Source organism: Corvus cornix, chromosome 5 (assembly GCF_000738735.6).
Source record: "Corvus cornix cornix isolate S_Up_H32 chromosome 5, ASM73873v5, whole genome shotgun sequence".
NCBI lineage: Eukaryota > Metazoa > Chordata > Aves > Passeriformes > Corvidae > Corvus > Corvus cornix.
In genome coordinates this window covers 57,765,758-57,783,132 of record NC_046335.1, presented here as the reverse complement: position 1 = coordinate 57,783,132, position 17,375 = coordinate 57,765,758, and the positions used below count along the sequence as shown (strand labels likewise).

The window sequence follows — 17,375 nt, the reverse complement described above, 5'->3', positions numbered from 1 at the left end:
CTTGTCTGTCTTCTCTGGGTTGTTTTGTTTGAGTGCCAGCTGTGCCAGTCAGGCACTGGCACACAACCAGCAATTGTCTGTGCCAGTGAAGATTCTCTTCTTGGATTCCTTTGAGAGCACCTGTGAGGCTGAGATCCATGGGTAGTACGAAGCATTTGATTCCATGCTGCACTCCCATATGCAGCCCTGATTCTTCAATTTCTTTTTTTATAATGGGATAGCAGAATGACTTGGAGATGTTTTAGTTCAGTGTGGTTCCATTCATCCCTTCTCTGTCATATTTTAATTGGACTTGTATCTTCAGCTGCCTAGTAAGGAATTTATCAATTTAAAATTTACTGTTCTCCAGTATTCCTATTCCCATGATGGGTTCTGTCTGCCCTGAGTAGAGTGCTGAGGTACTTACCCATCTATTCGGGAATATTTTCTTCCTCCCAAACACGTCTTGCTATAAACTTCCCGATAAACACATGTTCTAAAGGAAAACCATTTCAACTTGCCATATATGACATTAGGATTGCTCAGCTGTACAGAGTAAGCCAACCTCAACCACTGTGGGATTCCAGGATTCCATGAAGGGAGAGGTCACTGTGGGTTTGAATTTATGGCTGGCTACATCCCACTGTTTCTGTTTGGGTTGCCAGTGGGTTTTTTAGGGGCAATCTGTGTATTTTCCTCTCTGCTGTGCACAGAACCCACTCGCTGCTGTAGCTGCTGCCTCTGGAGCAAGTGACTGCTGCTGTGCCTGATACAGGAGAGCTGTGAGAGCTCTTCTGTGAGACCTAAAAGTGGGTGATCGATGCCTGGGAAACTTGAGCAATCACAGACAGAGTCTTCATTAATCTTGAAGGCCTTAATTATTAGGATTAGCCAATTTTCCTGAAGTCATTAGAGTAGTTGACTATAAATTGTAAGGTTGACCCCTTCCAGCAGTAACAGGAAATGTTTTCCCACTGAAAGTTTGCTACATCCTACAATAAGGTTTGCTGTAGACATAATTTCCGTTTTTTTGTGGTATCAGGACACGTTACTTCCCGAAAAGAGGGAGAGAATATTTTTGATATGTCTTTAACAGGGACTGACTGTTGGATAATGCACAAGGGGCTCCTCCTCTTGAACAGATTTCCCAAATGCCCTTCTCTGGCTTGAACATAACCACTATAAATTGGCCATCTTATCCTGAAAGGAATTAGTGTGACTGCTTCCAGACGTTGGATATAAATTTATGGAATGATTTAGATATCGTTTTATTGCACCTGGCAGAGCACTTGATTCTTCTAGGATGTATCTAGCTGTGAACTCAGTAGATCTTTCCAAAAGATTGCAATTGCAAGAGTGCTGAGGAGAGGAAAAAGGGCTAATGAAGAGATGGAGATTTACTTGGCCAACTGAAAGGAGTGAACCTGGAGGCAGCCACTTCTCACTCGAGGGGAGAGCAAGTCCTGACTGGAGGGCTCATGGGCTCAGGGGCTACTGGAGCTGAGAAGGTTGGGTTACATTTCTAGGGGATGCATGACTGCAGAGAATCAGGAAAATAATTCCTTTTAAATTCATTTTTTTCCTCTGCCTTGGGGAGACACTGACAAAATACCAAACAGCCACTTTTCTTTCCAGATAATGGTGATAATTTTCAGTGGAGTGTCCTCTAAGTGCTGTTTTTCAGATCGAAATCAGCAATGAAACACTTGATACAAACTTGCCCAAACACATCCTGTAGTCCTGATAGTCTCCACCTCTGTAATTTAGTATTTTAACTTGTGGGCCAAGTCCTGCCTTAAGATAGGGTGTAGTTATCCCCAAGGAGAACAGGAAGCCATGTTTCATGGACCTGCCTCCAGCATGAACCCGCACTCCAACCTTTATTTTCTTCATACAAGTCTTTATGACAGACTTGACGTTTCTCCTTCCTTCCTCAAATGTTATCCTAATGGGCTGTTAGCAAAGCAGAAATTCCTGCTGTTTTGAAAAGCCCACACAAATGATGATTGTTATGTGGAATGGTGCTGAGTTCAAAACTCACGTCTGTCTGACCATGGGCAAACCCTTGCATTTCCCTTTCTCCATTGGTGAGTGTAAAATTATGGAAGTTGTAACAGCTCTGCACAATTCCTGAGCCTTAAGTTGTTAAGGAAGCTACATGAGCTGATGAACAAGTACGTTTGCTAATATTTACTGCTTGAGTAAAGCAGAGCTTTAGACTGACTGTTATTTTGGCCTGAAGTTTTTACGATCATGCTCCACACAGATCTATCCTGCACTTGATAGGATGCCTTTTGCATTCCACTTTGCCTGCAATGAATCTTGGCCTTCCACAGCCCAAAGTCAAAGCAGTGTGTGCCCTATTTAAGTAATGAGCTATTGATTTTAGAATTACTCCTTTTATTACCATCATATGGAACTGGTCATATTCTGAGGACTCCTCTCTGAACTGGAAGCTGTTTAATTTTGGTTTGGGATGGGAAGTGGACAGAAATGGACTTCAGGGATTTTACCTATTGAAATTTAGCATATCACAGATAACAGGGACTGTCTGGCCTCACACAGAGCTCTGCATTGTGCTGAAAGAGCCTGGAAAGAAATTACTCTTCTTGCTTGAGCTCAGGCCTCTGAGCAGGCTCCTCACGTAATGTCACCTTCATTTGTCACTGGTTGCTGCACCCTGTGTTCTGCTGCTGAATATTTACAACACCTCCAGGATCAAAGAGACGCTGCCAAAAAAGCTCATGGGGAGAAATTTTGACCTACTTTTACATTTGGCACCACTTTGCCTGCTAGGAGCAGGTGGACTGTGAACAGACCTTCGGTGGAGGGTCCACCCTGACTGGCACAGAGAACCCTGGCATGGCAAAGCAAGCAAAAAGCGGCATTGCAAACAGTCAGAGGTTAAACTCTCCCCCTCTTCTGCCCCCTTGTCTTGGGAATGCGAACTCTTCTGGGAGAAAGGCTGTGGAGGTTGCAAGTTCAGTTCATTTTTGTGTGTGCCTGTTGGTCTTCCACCTTTTCCTGCTGCTGGTTCTTTGCTCTGCAGCACTGGGGGGTGCATGGAGAATCAATTTGCTTTCTGTGGTTGCTTGAACAAGTTTAAGCTACTCAAGCCATAGGATTATTGCAGGTTCCCTACTCCTAGGGAACATAAATGAGAAGAAATGCTACACATCTGATTTTTTCGAGCCTATGTTTTTACTTTCCAGGCTGTGATGCTGTTTTCTTTATGGCTGCAACTATATATTAGAAAGCTGTATTGTCAAATAGTAGAGATCAGTTTGTGTGTTTTCTCACCAAAAATCATGTTGTGCTTCCCCTTGCCTTCCCTCTCACCTCTCCCCTGCGTGTAAAACTCAAAACTTGGTAAAATGTCGTAAAATGTGAAATTGTAAAATGTTGGCAACTTGGTATCCCCACTTTCAGTACATGAACTGAAGTATAAACCTGGGTAGTTTATGGAATAGGTGTGCTGGACACGAGAAGAAAATCACAGGTGGTTTTTAGACCTTTAACCTGTACATTAGGATGAAGTGAGCATGACTTAACAATGCCCATCCATTTCGTAAGCTGGCTCTGGAAGGACCCTGGATGCCTGGTTTTTTTGGAGAGTGTAGACCAGGTGAATTGATCCTGAGTTTGCTGAGCTGATAAACTTCTGAATTCTGTATGGAAATGAACTGACACTGGAGTGGGATTTGGGGAGGGGACATGAGGGGGTTCTTTGAAACAAACTCTTGCTGTGATTAGGATCTCAGGAGTTGCCTTCTAACCTCTCAAAAGTTGCCTTCTAACCTCTATTAAGCTATTGAGTGCTTACAAGGAAACTTGACAGGAATGGGTTTTATTAATTTGACCAAGTATTAAGAAAAAAACCTCACTGTTGATTCTTCAGTGGATAAGTACAGGAACCCACCTTGAGAACATGGTGGTGAAATGAGGGAAATCAGCCAAGGCACTGGCAGCTTCTAGAGCATCAGAATGTTGATGGAGAGCTTCAGTGGGCTCTGAGAGTTGCATATTCCATCCCACCCCGATATCCCTGAGCAGAAGGGTGTTGGGCTTTCTCAAGCAGCAGAAGTTTTTCAATTGTAAGAACAGGAAATGTCTGAATGACACAGTGAATAACCGTAAGTTGAGAGATACCAAAGCTGTTGGTGCTGATGGAGACCATCTCTGGCCCACAAAGTCACCGCTGTGGCAGTTTGAATTCATGTGTGGTGTTAAACACTCTGCAATTTGGAAGACAACCTTACATCATCGCTTCAGCAGCCATGGGAAGTTTCATCCCGCAGAGTTGGAAAGGCACCAAAAGGATGGTCTGTGATGCACGAGAAATCTGGAGTTTGGAGGCTGTCCATCGGTGTCCCGAGATCATCATCCCTCGCTTTGTTCAGGGCTTTAAATAAAAAGGTCACAGCAGTGTCCCTTTCTTTAGTTTCCTCCTCCCCTGGGGATTATTAACGGCCCTGAGGCAGATCCAGTCTCTCCTTGCACTCACTGCTTTGGGGACTGGATTCTGCACGAGACCAGTGGGAACCGAAGCTGGCTAGTAAAAAATTGAGGAAAGCAAACTTGCCCACACTCCTTTCTATCTGAACTAGTTCTGTAGGTATTTTAGAGCAGCTTAGTTTGCAGTGCTGACAATTCATGAACTTAACCCCTGCAACTCGTGCTGTGCAATGCTTTGGTACCTAAAGGAGCATCCCAATTTTTTTTTCTTTTTCTTTTCTTATTTTTTTTTTGAGCTTATTTTTAGTAACTTCATGTTTAATGAAAGGTATTAAACAACTTAAGGCTTTTACAGATCGTTCCCTGTGTCTGAAAGGTCCCATTTTAATGTGTATTTTGTGCGTTTTCTTCATCTACCTTCTACTTTTATCTCAGCCAATGACAGTGAGATTCCTAAGGCTACTTTCTCTTTAAGGGAATACTGCTTACATAAATAGTCCTTTACACCATCTCCTTGTTTTATAATATTAATTGTTTATCAGGAGACAGGAAATATTCCTTAGAAAATGTGTTTTCCTGCTTGTGCATGCCTTGTTACTATTTCAATTATGCAGATTCTTGATGCTGTGGAAATTTGTGCTTGATGACGCCAAGGCAGCTGCACGTTGTTAGCATTGTAGGCTGTCAGATGATCATGTGGGATTCTTGCAGCATGCAACATTCAATAGGATTGAAAAAGGGCTTTTGATGCAAGGCATAGCTTTCAGAATATATTTGTGCCTTTTAGTTAGCTAATAGAAAATCATAATTTATTATCTTTAAATTTAAAATGCTGCCTCATTTTTCTTCTGGTTGGTTTCATTTTGGCTTCACTAGAAGATGCATCTGGTACATCCACGATTGAGGAGTTTATTAATGATACTGTCGTTCAGTTCACTTACTTTTTTTCCTTTTAGAGTCCTAGCTAGCCCACAGATTACATGATCACATGTTCATCCAGTCATTCATATAGAACACAAACCACCATGCATGATTTCTTCTTCTTTCTTTTTCCTCTCTGCCTTTTTTACTCCTTTTAAGTTGCTTTGTCATGTTCTCTTTTACCATCCAGCTTAGTCTTTGTCTTCCCCTCGCTGCTATTTGTTCTATATTTTCCCATGCTTGGTTACTGCAATATTATTTGATTAACGGGCTGTGATGATGATGAACCTGCACACTGGAGGAGCAGCTACTACAGTGGTGATGAAGGGATGTAATAATGGTCGCTATCCTCGGAATTCTCTCTACAGTGACTGCATAATAGAAGAAAAGGCAGTGGTCCTGCAGAAAAAAGACAATGAAGGATTTGGATTTGTGCTCAGAGGGGCAAAAGGTATGTGCTTCTGTGTGTGTGTGTGTGTGTGTGAGTGTGTGTGTGTGTGTGATGTGCAGTGGCATGAAGAAATTTATACATCTCGGAATATAAGCAGGAATTATTCTTGGTGCACTTGGTTGCTAGACAACAGGATTCTCTGTGTGCTATACTACTCCGATGGATTTCGGTGGCTTCTCTCCGAAGCAGTTTGCATTTTTACATAGGAGAAGCACTGCATAATCGTTTTGGGGGGAGAAAGTTTTGCCTGTATTTTTCTCGTGCCGGTGGATGTAGTATTTTGCCGTTAATCTGTTCTGTTGTGCAGTTTACTTAACTGTGGGAAACCTGCTTTCCTCATAAAAACTGCTGCTTTATTTCAAATGCCAGCCTGATTAAATAGGGCTGCGAATAGGAGTAGGCAAGAGAGGGATGTTTTGTTTAAAATAGGGTGGATCTTTCTGCAAGGTGACATTGGTGCAGTTTTAGTATGAAAATACGACCTTTTTTTATATCTTCAGAAGCTGCACGTATGTTGCATGGCCTGTAGTGTGCTCATTTTTAAAGCTGTTCATGTGTTAAGCTGCATGGTCCTTCTCTGTAGGCTAAAATCTATCACGGTGGCATTCCTAAGAGTTAAAAAAGGCATTCTATTTAATGATTTGCTTTTTAACTTTCAGTGCAGTTTTTTAAAAAGTATTTAAAAAAAGAATATATATCTATGATGGTATGCCCCATCTCTTGTTCCCCCTCATTTCACATGGGTTCTCCCTTGCCTTGCTTGAGCATGAAAATTATTCCATGTCTTCATTCTTGGGACATGGCTTTTGCTCTCGCCGCTCCCCACCCCTAAACCTAAACCGGTGCCACCGCGGATCTGCAGGGCTGGAAAAGCTTTGCCAGTTTTAGCCAAATGAAATGTTTGGAGTCGAAGCAGGAAAGCCAAAGGCACTGCCTGATCTCTGAGCACTGGTGTGGGTTATCAGTGCTTTGAGCAGGGCTCACTCCCTCTGTGGAAGCCCAACAGTTTCCCTGAGCTTTTCTCCGTAGCAGCGGGGGCACCTCAGGTGAAAGACCCAAGGACTTTCCTGCCCGTGTGTGTACGTGACACAGAGGGACAGGCAGGGCTGTCACAGGGCCAGCTGTGCCTCCTGTCCTTAAAAGTGATTTCTTCTGGTCTCTTCTTTGTTATGCACATCTAAATTTAGGAGGAAAAAAAAAAAAATTCTGGTTGATCTTCTTCATCCTTTGCCACCGACCCTACCCCCCTAGTTAGCCAGATGCTCTCTCCTGGCTACAGCACATAAATCATTTTTAGGTGGATGTTGCCAGAGTTACAGCATTCTGCCAGGCACACAAAAGGGTTACTCGAGCCAATACCAAATATCCTGGAATATCAGAACCCAACTCTTGCCTGGTGCAGCTTGATTTGGTTTGTGTCAGGAAAGGAGTAGGTATTTTCCCCTCTGGAAGGAAGACCTGTGGATTGCTATTGCAGAGGGATTGCACTCTGTCCCCAGCATCCTGATCTCCCGTGAGGCACATCCCTCTCACTTCCAGCACCCACCATTTTTTAACCCTAAATTGGAATGGCCAATGATAGGCCTGTAGTCAAGTGGTAATTGAAAGCACTCCATAACTTTCTTTTTTTAATGTGGTATTTATTTTTAAAGCTGACACACCAATTGAAGAATTCACCCCAACTCCAGCCTTTCCTGCTTTGCAGTACTTGGAATCTGTGGATGAAGGGGGAGTAGCATGGCAAGCTGGCCTGAGAACTGGAGACTTTTTGATCGAGGTAGGAGATCCTGAAATTTGATTCTCAGTGCTCTGTTGGGGAAAGAGTGGTGTTCCCGTTGGAGGATTGACTCTGGAAAAAAGTGTGGGATGCCTCTGAGCAACAAGTTCAGTGGGCTAACACCAGTAATGTGCTTCACTTGATCAGTTTAAAACTTCCTGCAGCATTCAGGAAAGCAGTGACAGAGAACAATGGTCAGGCTGGCTGGGAATTTTCTGGTTGTTCTTTTTGTCCTTTGGGAATACACTGTCAGAGATATTTGAGAGGTCGTAGTTGAGTTATTGAAATTTAGATGAATTTCAATATTTATTGTAGGCTATCAGTTCTGGTTTCTTCTATAAGTTTTCGGGGAGTAACCGAAATTAATGACTTTTTATGCAACTGTTTCTGCACTCAGAAATATCCGTGGTCTAGTGGTGTTTAGTAACCATGGAGAATAAAGCAAATTACTTTGGCTTGAAATTGAATTTTTCCAACACTACACTGTAAATACAAAAAAAAAAAAAAAAAAAGCAATGGATGTTATTGCAGTATAAATTACTTTATAAAAAGGGTATATTTAAATACTCTGTTTGTTCATGCCAAAAATATCTTTGTGTTTGATATTTTGGAGGATTTTTTGTTGGTATTTTAGGTTTTGTTTGAATGGTTGGTTCTCCTTTTGAGTGTTGCTGGGCAGTTTGCAGCAAAATCATGATTTGAGATTTTTCTTCCTCTTTCCTCCACAACCTTCTCACAACCAAGAAAGGGATGCTGTGGTTCTGTGAAACTGGGTATTGAAAATAGGTCTTTTGGGATGGATTGACCAAGCCTTGTCCTTAAGATCTATTGATTTTAAATTATTTGATGTGTTCTTCTTCAGGCTCATGTATGATTTGGTAAAATACTTCCCGGTGTTACAACGTTTATTTCTGCAGAGCTGGCTTTTGCATGCGGGAGAGGGTACAACACGCATCTTTTTTTGGAGTGTGCCTTGAACTCCCATGGTGATTGAATTTAAATAGTTGCACCACTTCCTCACAGTGTAGCCGTGAAAGAATAGGCTTTGCAGGCTTCTAAAGTAAATAGATGTGCATTTTTATCTCTGTCTTCAAGCACATTTCCCTCGCTGTTTGTTTACTTAAGAAGAAGCGTTTAGCAGAGCGTTAAAGACCAGCTTACAAATGGAACTGCCTCATTCCCTGGGCAGGGATCCTTCCAAAGCTCTCCTTATTCCTCTTAGGTGGGGTTTTGAAACAAGGATATATTTTTAGAGGTTGGTTTCTTGTTCAGCTTTTAATCCATGGCAAGTATGAGGAGTCTGTACTGGCAGGTTGCACAGATAGAACTGATGATGAACAATGTGCAATTTAATTGATTATGGAATGAAAAATATGCCCATGGATTTTTTTAAGATCTCTGAAGGGATGGAAGAAGTCTGGGTAACTGATTCCACACAAAGCTTACTGGTTTTTTGGCAAATGAGAGAAGAATTATAATTAATTGTCTAGACAATTTACTCCTAGCCCTAGCTTAGAAGAGCAGCTAAACATGCACATACATTGCTGAATCAGGAGGACGTTAATCCACACTCCAGCATATTTGTAATTAATTCTGAAAGAAGCCATTATTACATGCAAATCAAATCCATTTCTGTGTAATTTATGTTCATCAGGGTTACTCTGCTCTGAATTTTGCAACTTAATTAACAGGATATGATAATCCTGAGAAATGACAACTTGGCTGTTGCAGGAGACTTTTCTGTTGGAGAAAGGCAGGGCTTTTTTCTGTTCTATGGCCAACATGCAGTGTACAGCCCTGGCTGGCTGGAGAAAGCCATCTTTAGAGATATTTACAGTGAAGCAAAAGATTGTTGAAATAGGAGTCCACCTGCACTTCTAGGAATGCCACACTACTTTAGCTTTTATGCTGAACGAGAAGATTTAAATTTCCATGGCAGCAAGTGGTTGTCAGCCCTGGAGTAGCCAGCCTGCCTTGCTGCTAAATGATTTCTCCCGTGACTCTGAAGTTTATGCCTCTGTGTGTAAGCACCACCTCAACCATTTGTAAGTCATATAAGGCATTTATCATAAATGTCACATGAATAATAAAAGAGTTAATGGGCAACCAAGATCCTAATTAGTGCCATTTATAACACTCGAGGAAGGTGCCGGGTGTCAGGGAAGGGAGAGTCCGGTTCGGCAGGGGGCAAAATGAGAGGCAGAGCAGATGTTTCGCTCTTGCTTGAGGAGGTTTGGTGGCTTGGGGTCATGGAGATGAGGGGAACCTCACTCTGGAAAGACAGGTTTGACAGGGAGATAGGTCCTGTCTTTGGAGAGCACGAGGGCAGGAGAAGAGAGGGCATCATTTCTTCATGTACAGTTACGGTCTGGAATCTTCTGAAGGAGGTAAAACTTCGAAATCAGCTATGAAACATTATTATAATTCGTGATTGGAGTTGATATATGTGGAGCAGAACAAATAAAAGATACGAACAAAAAAGGAAGAAAAGGTGCTGTCTTACTCCAGCAGATAAATGGAGTAGGGATTACCTGGAGCAGCTGGCATTGTATCATATGACTGAGTTTTTATCAAGTGTGCAGTTCCCGATTTGTCCAGCCTGTACGACTAATTTTAACATGAGACTTCAGAGATGAACATTACACTTGCCCTTGGAAACAGTGCTCACAGAGTCTCCATGGAAATTTCTGACAGCATGTGGTTTGTCTCCTCCTTGCTTCAAGCCCAGCCGTGGTTTTTGTCATAAAAATTGTAAAGTGTGTAGTGGCTTTCCGGGATGGAGCACAGGGCGAGTGTACTGGAAAAGTGCAGGAGTAGTTTTAGAGCTGAAGGAGTGAGGCTGTCAATAGACGTGGATTTCCATAAACAATTCAACAGATGCCAGTTCAATGTGATTTTTTTTCTAAGCTTTGATGAACAATCAGAAAACAAGGATTTGGTTGTTATAACTGCGATTTTCCAGCATGCCCTTTGTGTTATTTTTAACTATTTTAGTTGATGTTTTCTTGAATCTTGATATCAGCCTGATTAAAAAGATAGATAGAAGTAAAGCAACATATTAGGCCAAGTGCTAGAAATTGCAGTCTCCATTAGAAAGGGGTTAAAAAATTCCAACCATCACTAATTCTTTTGTAGGTCATTGATAACTCACCAGTGACGGGATTTCTATACTATAAGTGCTCAGCTTTGTAAAAATTCAGAGAGTTCTGCCTTGAAACATGACTTCAAGAATTCTGGAAGGCGGGGTTGTGTTGGAGATTTGCCTTGATGACATAAACAAATCTAACCATCTTTGAGTAAAGAAATCCATTAAACTGGAAGGCCTATTTTACCTCAGAATATGTTTTTTTGGAGGGTTTAGTGTGGTGAGATATAGATTGTCTTTTAAAATGAACCCCCAGTGGATTATTAACTATTTGTTCTTGTTGTCCCCATGAGTGTGCAGCTGTTCTGCAGGTGTTGCCTGATGGGGCCCATGGGGATTTTTCCTGTCACACAAACAATAATGTTACAATATCAATACTCAGAAAGACGAGTTAATTCTGCAATATTTTACCAGAACAATGCATTTGTTCTCTAAATGAGGCATTGCAGTTTGCATTATTGTGCCATAAAATCTCTTATTTTTCCAGATAAATTGAAATGTTATTGTCTTCAGAATAGCATGGCTGCTTATTTACATTCCAGTTAAAATGTAAACTAGATAGACCTGGTGAATTATTCATTTATAAAATAAAACCAAAAGGGAAAAATTCAAGGTTTAATTTGAGGATCAAAACCAGAGATGGTAATAGAAGAAATTTCATCATTTTGCTGCAGAACTCTTCAGTTGGTGCTTGTACTAAAACGTGCAAAATATCTGTAATATAACTGCCTGTATTTCTTCATCCTCGAAAGCTTTTACAATTTACTAGTACAAACTTTTCTTTAACTGGTTTTGAGTGGAAAATAAACATTTTATTACAGACAGCATTATTTTGTCATTGTATTAAAGATATTTGTCCTCTACTGCATGTAAGAAGTAGCAATAAGCATTTAGGGAGACATCTATAAAATATCTGAAATATTAAAAAGAAACCCCAAAGACCCCACCTTCATACACAAATACCTTTAGATTGATATTTAGCAATAGGTTACTGGTTTTATTCCAGTAAGCACTTTATACAAACTTGAAAACTGCTGTGGGAAGCAAACTTTGAACTTTATTGTTGTAGCTTAGACTCTGATAATTATGAATATTTTCAGCAATGTGATGCCTTACATTGGTATTCAAAGGCTGGGTGAATGAGTGGTTTTACAAAGCCAGCTATTACTGATTCCAATCCTTTTAGCAATAGAGAAACCTTCTCATCCTTTGATAATCTTTGTTAATTACCCTGTGGCTGCATTTTATTCCTTGTGTGAACTTTGCTCGCTTCCACCACCAGATGCAAATCTAAATTTATTTTTTTCTCGGGCAGGCTCATGGGGACCATGACATTTTTTTTTGCTCTTGGAGATAAGTGGAGGCTTTGTTAATGGCTTTGTATGAACAGGGATTCTCACGTTGCAGATGAAAGTTTGCTCATCTCCTCCCAGCAGTGTGGACACCAGCTCCATGCAGTGCTTCATAAGAGTGCTGTGTGTAGGAGGAAGAAAGCAAACCAACATTCTCACTACATTTCTGAGGGCTGGATTTAGCTCTCACACTTAGGCCTTTTTGGGGCACCAGCAGGGTCAGGTCCACGTTAGCTCAGTGTCTTGCAGGAGGGTTTTTGTTGCCAGCTTGGCTGCTGCTCCTGCCCTGCCAGAGAGCCTCCCCTTTGGCAGCAGAACAGCCAGGCTGGGAGCTGCTCTGTTCCTAGACAGCACCAACTTTGGGTTTGGATCAACTCTACAAACCTCTTTTTAATGATGAGGGGTTTGCCAAAGCTGCAGCAGCACTGCAGTGTTTGAGCTTCGAGAGAGCGCGTTCCAGGCTTGGAACTGGATGGTCTTTGGTTCCTTCCAACACAAACCATTCAGGGATTTCTTATATATCTATACACAGCACCAGTCTGGGCACCACTGTTTTTAAATCTGTATATTTAATTGACACATAGTTTGATCTAACCAACCATTAGAGGAGAAGGCTTATTTCTGTCAACCAGTTACTTGTCATCCTGTTGGTGACACCGGTAAATTATGTCTGCTAAGCACCAGCAAGCCCCTGACACTGCTTAAAATGCAGGCTCTCAGAGTGCAAAGAAAACTTTCTTCCTGTTTTGCTTTTGGAATTCTCCTGCTGAAGTGTAGCTACAGATGTACTGGAGGGTTGGGACAATGGGCTCTTGGAAAAAGAGCAGCTGTGGTACAAGTGTTGAAGAGCCTGGTGTATCTGTGCAGCATCTGACCGAGGGAATTGATTTTTCACTTGATGGAGAAGTGTTTTACTTTCTTTCCACTTAAACTCAGTGACTGAGGGTTTGGATTTGTTTATTTATTTTTTTCTTAATTTATGTTTTTAGTGGATGGTGGCAGCGGAATGAAATTACCGAGCCCTCAGAGTGCTTTGGATGTGCACAAACCCACTGTACATAACTGTTTCTGATTGTTCTTTTCATCTGTTTCTCACATGTGTCCTCTAACCCGTAGGAAGTGATGGTGTTCCAAATGCGCCAGTGTGAACATAAAAAGGAGGAACAAATCTTGGTTGATTTTTAAAATACATTATTAAGACTGTTACCTTTTTGACATAGATGGAAATGGGCAGACAAAAGAGAATTTGGTTCTTAGAAGAGCTCAGTTATTCCCACATAAGCAAATTATATGCTTTAAAATAAGACTGAGGAGCAGAGAAGAATGAAAGCCCTTTGCTTTCCAGGCTGTGAGCAGAACTGGGAATCATTTTTCTTTAGCCTTGACTCTCCATGAGGTGTATATTAGGCTTCTGATTCCCCAGAATTTAACAAGTAGCTCTTTGAAACTCTGAGCTGATTTTTCTGCTTCTCTGAGAGGAGGATTTGCAAGGAATTGTGATGATAATGGCAGCACCAGCCAGAATTAGCTCTGTGTCCATTCTGTTCTCCATTTTCAGTTTTAAGGCATTTTGGCCTCAATGCCACAGTATTTTAGGAGAATTTCCTGACGTTCCTATCCTGAGGGATTCTGCCAAAGCCCGTGGGACTGCGTGTGGAGTGTGGAGATATCCACAGGGAGCCTTCTGGCTCCTAGTGAGTATGAAACCCACTATTTCCCCGAATTCCTACTACAAAATCCTCTAAAAATAGCAAGTTTGTATAATGTTAAGCTACTTAGTATCAATAGTCAGTTCTTGGCCACCTAGAAGCCCTGCAGTGGCATCCAGCCACCTTGGCCATCCTGGGATTCACATAAAGCCCAGCTATGGACAATCGTCACTCGTGCAAAATCTGTTCATCCTCTCTTCAAATACCACAGCAAGAGTGCATCTCTTCCATTTCCCACTCTCAGGTGCTGGGGTTAAGTATTAAAACTAACACCAAATAAATAAATGCCTTTTTTGTGGCATGGTTGGGCAATTACCACAAGACATTCTATTAAAATTAATTTCCCCAAAGCCTGTTGGCTTTTTTTAGTCTCTGGATACTATGGAAACCTGGTTGCTGGAATGGAGCTATATGAAAAACACTACTTGTGCCTGGTATTTTAGGGGAGAAAATACCATGTCTTTTGATTGCAGGATGTTGCTACAAACCTGCAAAACTGCAGGTGAGGGAAAGCAGATGAGTTGTTTCAAATGGTGGAGAATGAACTGGCAAACTCCTGTTGCTGAGGGCAGAACTAATCTAAAAACCTGGAATTCTTCCTTCTTTCTTTTTTCCCTTTTTTTCTTTTTCTGGGGGAGGTGCAAGCATCTTACAAGCAGGAGAAATACTATCACAGGGAGTTACATGTGTGTGTACATGGTTTCTTCATTTATTTATGGACAGCTTTCTTTTTCCTCTTCTGAGACTGGCAATCAATTTGTGTGACACTGAAATGCTCAGTTCATCTGCTGGTTGTGTTTCATGAGCCACAAGTCTGTGCAGAGGTTAAAAGGAAGGTTATGAACATCTGATCATCGTATGCTTCATGAGCAGTAACATTTCCCTCTCTCCCTATCCCAAAAATTCAAATTTTCCTTAAAAATACCTTCACTCATAGACCTCTACTAGGCAAATAGATCTATGCTATTATCTCCAAATCTGAAAAAGCAAATGAGAACTCTGTAGGTGGACGTGTACTGTATTTATTTAGGGTTTTTTGGTAGGGTTTCCTCAGTGTCATTCTCTTTTAACCTTCACTGTGGAATGAGGTTCCTAAACTGTTCTTGAGGTTTCAGAGGGGTTAAATAAATCCCTCCATGTTGGTACACACAGCAGGCTCCCCACTGCTCGTGTGTGGGTGCTAAGAACTACAGAAACACTTGACTTAAGGAAATTCTGAACTTTTGGGTCTGATCTAGCAGAAGCTCTGCATTCCTTTGGTTATTATTTCTTTAATATTCAATCTCTAACATGTGTCTTCTACAGAACAGTGGGTTCAGATTTAATCCATTAATTGCTTAAGAAAAGCAGGAGGAGGCTTTCTTCCCCATTGCTGTTCTCCTCAGAAGCTGGCTGATGGTAAATACATGGGAATATTCAGTGTTGGAGTTATGCTAAGCTTGATCCCAGTAAATGGTGACTATCCCACTCAGAGCTGCTGTGCTCCTCTGAAATGGCTGTGCAACTCTGCAGGACACCAGTGAGGGAGAAGGTGGCTTTCCAAGGAATCCCTGCCTTGTTTAGTTCCTCTGCCTTCAAAGCATTTCCCGTGGCTTGTGACTGGGGGGCTCAGCAAATTCATCTAATAAGCAAATTGAAGTGTACTTTAAATCAATCAGATTAGAAATAACATTTTACATCCTGTTGTGCCGCTGATAGGAATCTTCAGAGACTCTTGTATACAACAAGGAAGGAAAATAATAATCCTTCATCTCTACCTCATTTTTGCCTCATATATTCTGGCAGCTGTTTGGGGAGCTGGATTTGTTGTTCTCATCTTGTGGCACAAAGTTTTCACTTGTTAGGAAAACATCATTTCTCTGTAGTCAAAACAGGATCTCCTGTGTTGTCTTCATGGCCAAGTGGTGGCTCCTCTGTTTTTAGGTTCTGGATGTGGCTGGACTTGAAGGTCTCTGAGTGCTTTGCTGATCAGAGCACTGGGAATTGTCCTAGCAAAATACATGGAAGGTTCTCAAGAATGGGTATATAGGATGCTAGGATAAGAGTAGGTAGCTAAGTGTTCCTTTATTAGCTGATGAAGAGAAAATCTGAAAGCAAAGAAATACGTAAAAAGAAGTCATGGAAGGGTTTATTTGCAGCCTGCTACAAAAAAGGTTGGTTCTGGACAAAAGCCATACAAAAATCTAGAAGGCAGATACCAAAGTCTTGTGTTGATTATGTTGTATTTTATTTAAAAAAAATACAAGCAGCAAAATCAAAGAATCCTTTTTTATCTCACCCCATCAATCTCCCCAGTATTTTTTATTGCAATTTCTTCTTCCAGAGCTGTTCTCCGAACAGCTGCTATTGTTTTTAATGGACCCAACCTGTGGCTTTTCAGCACCAGATAGATTTGTGAGAGGCCGTGCTCATTGCTGACAGGCTTGGGAGTTGTTAACTGCATCTGGTGTATTTATTTACAGTGGGGGTGATTATGGCTCACTTCAGCTACTAAATTAAAGAGAGAATTGTTTTTAAATGACCAGCAAAACATCCACTGTAATAATGCTGTAAAAGTTTCTTGAGTTTTTATATCTAAATATGCCCTATTGACTGTGCCTGGTTTTGGAGCTGGCTTGTGCAAAACCAGATAGATTGGGAATGGAATTGAAGATGGGTTTTGCCTGGGAGTAGTTCTTTGGTTCCCATAATTCTCTGTGCATTTTTAGAATAGTTTGGAGATATTTAATAGAAATCAAGTGCACACCTAAAAAGTGGTGAGACCTGATGCTTGTCTTTGGCAGCTCCAAAGGTAAAGAAACTTGCCCATGCCCTGACAGGTAGCAAATAATGCAAAATTGGGCAACTGCTGCCATTTTAAGGCCATGATGGCCTCTGTCATCTTCTCCCAAGGAACAGGACAAGAGGAAATGGCCTCAAGGTGGACATGGGGAGGTTTAGATTGGATATTAGGCAAAATATCTCCCCAGAAAGAAGGGCCTGGAACAGACAGACTGCCCAGGGCAGTGGTGAAGCCACCGTTGCTGGAGGGATTTAAAAGCCTTGTGGATGTGGCATTTGGGGACACTGACATGGGTCAGTGGTGGCCTTGGCAGTGCTGGGTTAGTGGTTGGACTCAGTCATTTTTGAGGGGTTTTCCAACCAAAACCATTGTCTGTTTCTATCCTGGCAAAGAAGTTGGGATAACTTGCGGGGTTTTAGGGCTCTGTGAGGCAGTTCCATCTTCCTGTAGTTGCCTTATCCAAGTGCTCATGTTTCAGCTGCTTCACTGGAACTGGAAACATGGGATTCAGACCATTCCCATGGTGGATAAATCCTCTGATGGCTGCAGGTGGTGGCTGGATGCTCTCTGAACTATTCAAATGCACCTAAAGCAGCTACATTAAATCTTGTCGTTCAGGTGCTGACTTTTTTCTTGTCCTTTTCCAGGGCAGATTGAAATGAAAGTTAGATTCATTTTGGGTAGATTAGCATCTGTGAATGTTAGTATCAACTGTCACTGGAATAGAAAGATTGTCTGGATAGGTTTTTCTGTCTCTGAAGGGATTATGTAGTTAGTAAATTCTTGTCTTTAACCTCAGAAAAC

The 17,375-nt window shown here is 41.5% G+C and overlaps 1 protein-coding gene across 10 annotated transcripts in view; it reads left to right on the top strand.

Annotated features, from left to right (window-relative positions):
- Positions 1-17,375, top strand: part of SHANK2 (SH3 and multiple ankyrin repeat domains 2) — a 279,065-nt gene that overhangs the window by 157,052 nt on the left and 104,638 nt on the right. For all 10 annotated transcript variants that reach the window (XM_039551944.1, XM_039551945.1, XM_039551951.1 and 7 more), the window contains 2 exons: positions 5,724-5,806; positions 7,459-7,583. In XM_039551944.1, the coding sequence (XP_039407878.1) occupies positions 5,724-5,806; positions 7,459-7,583 (208 nt within the window). The remainder of the gene's footprint in view (positions 1-5,723; positions 5,807-7,458; positions 7,584-17,375) is intronic.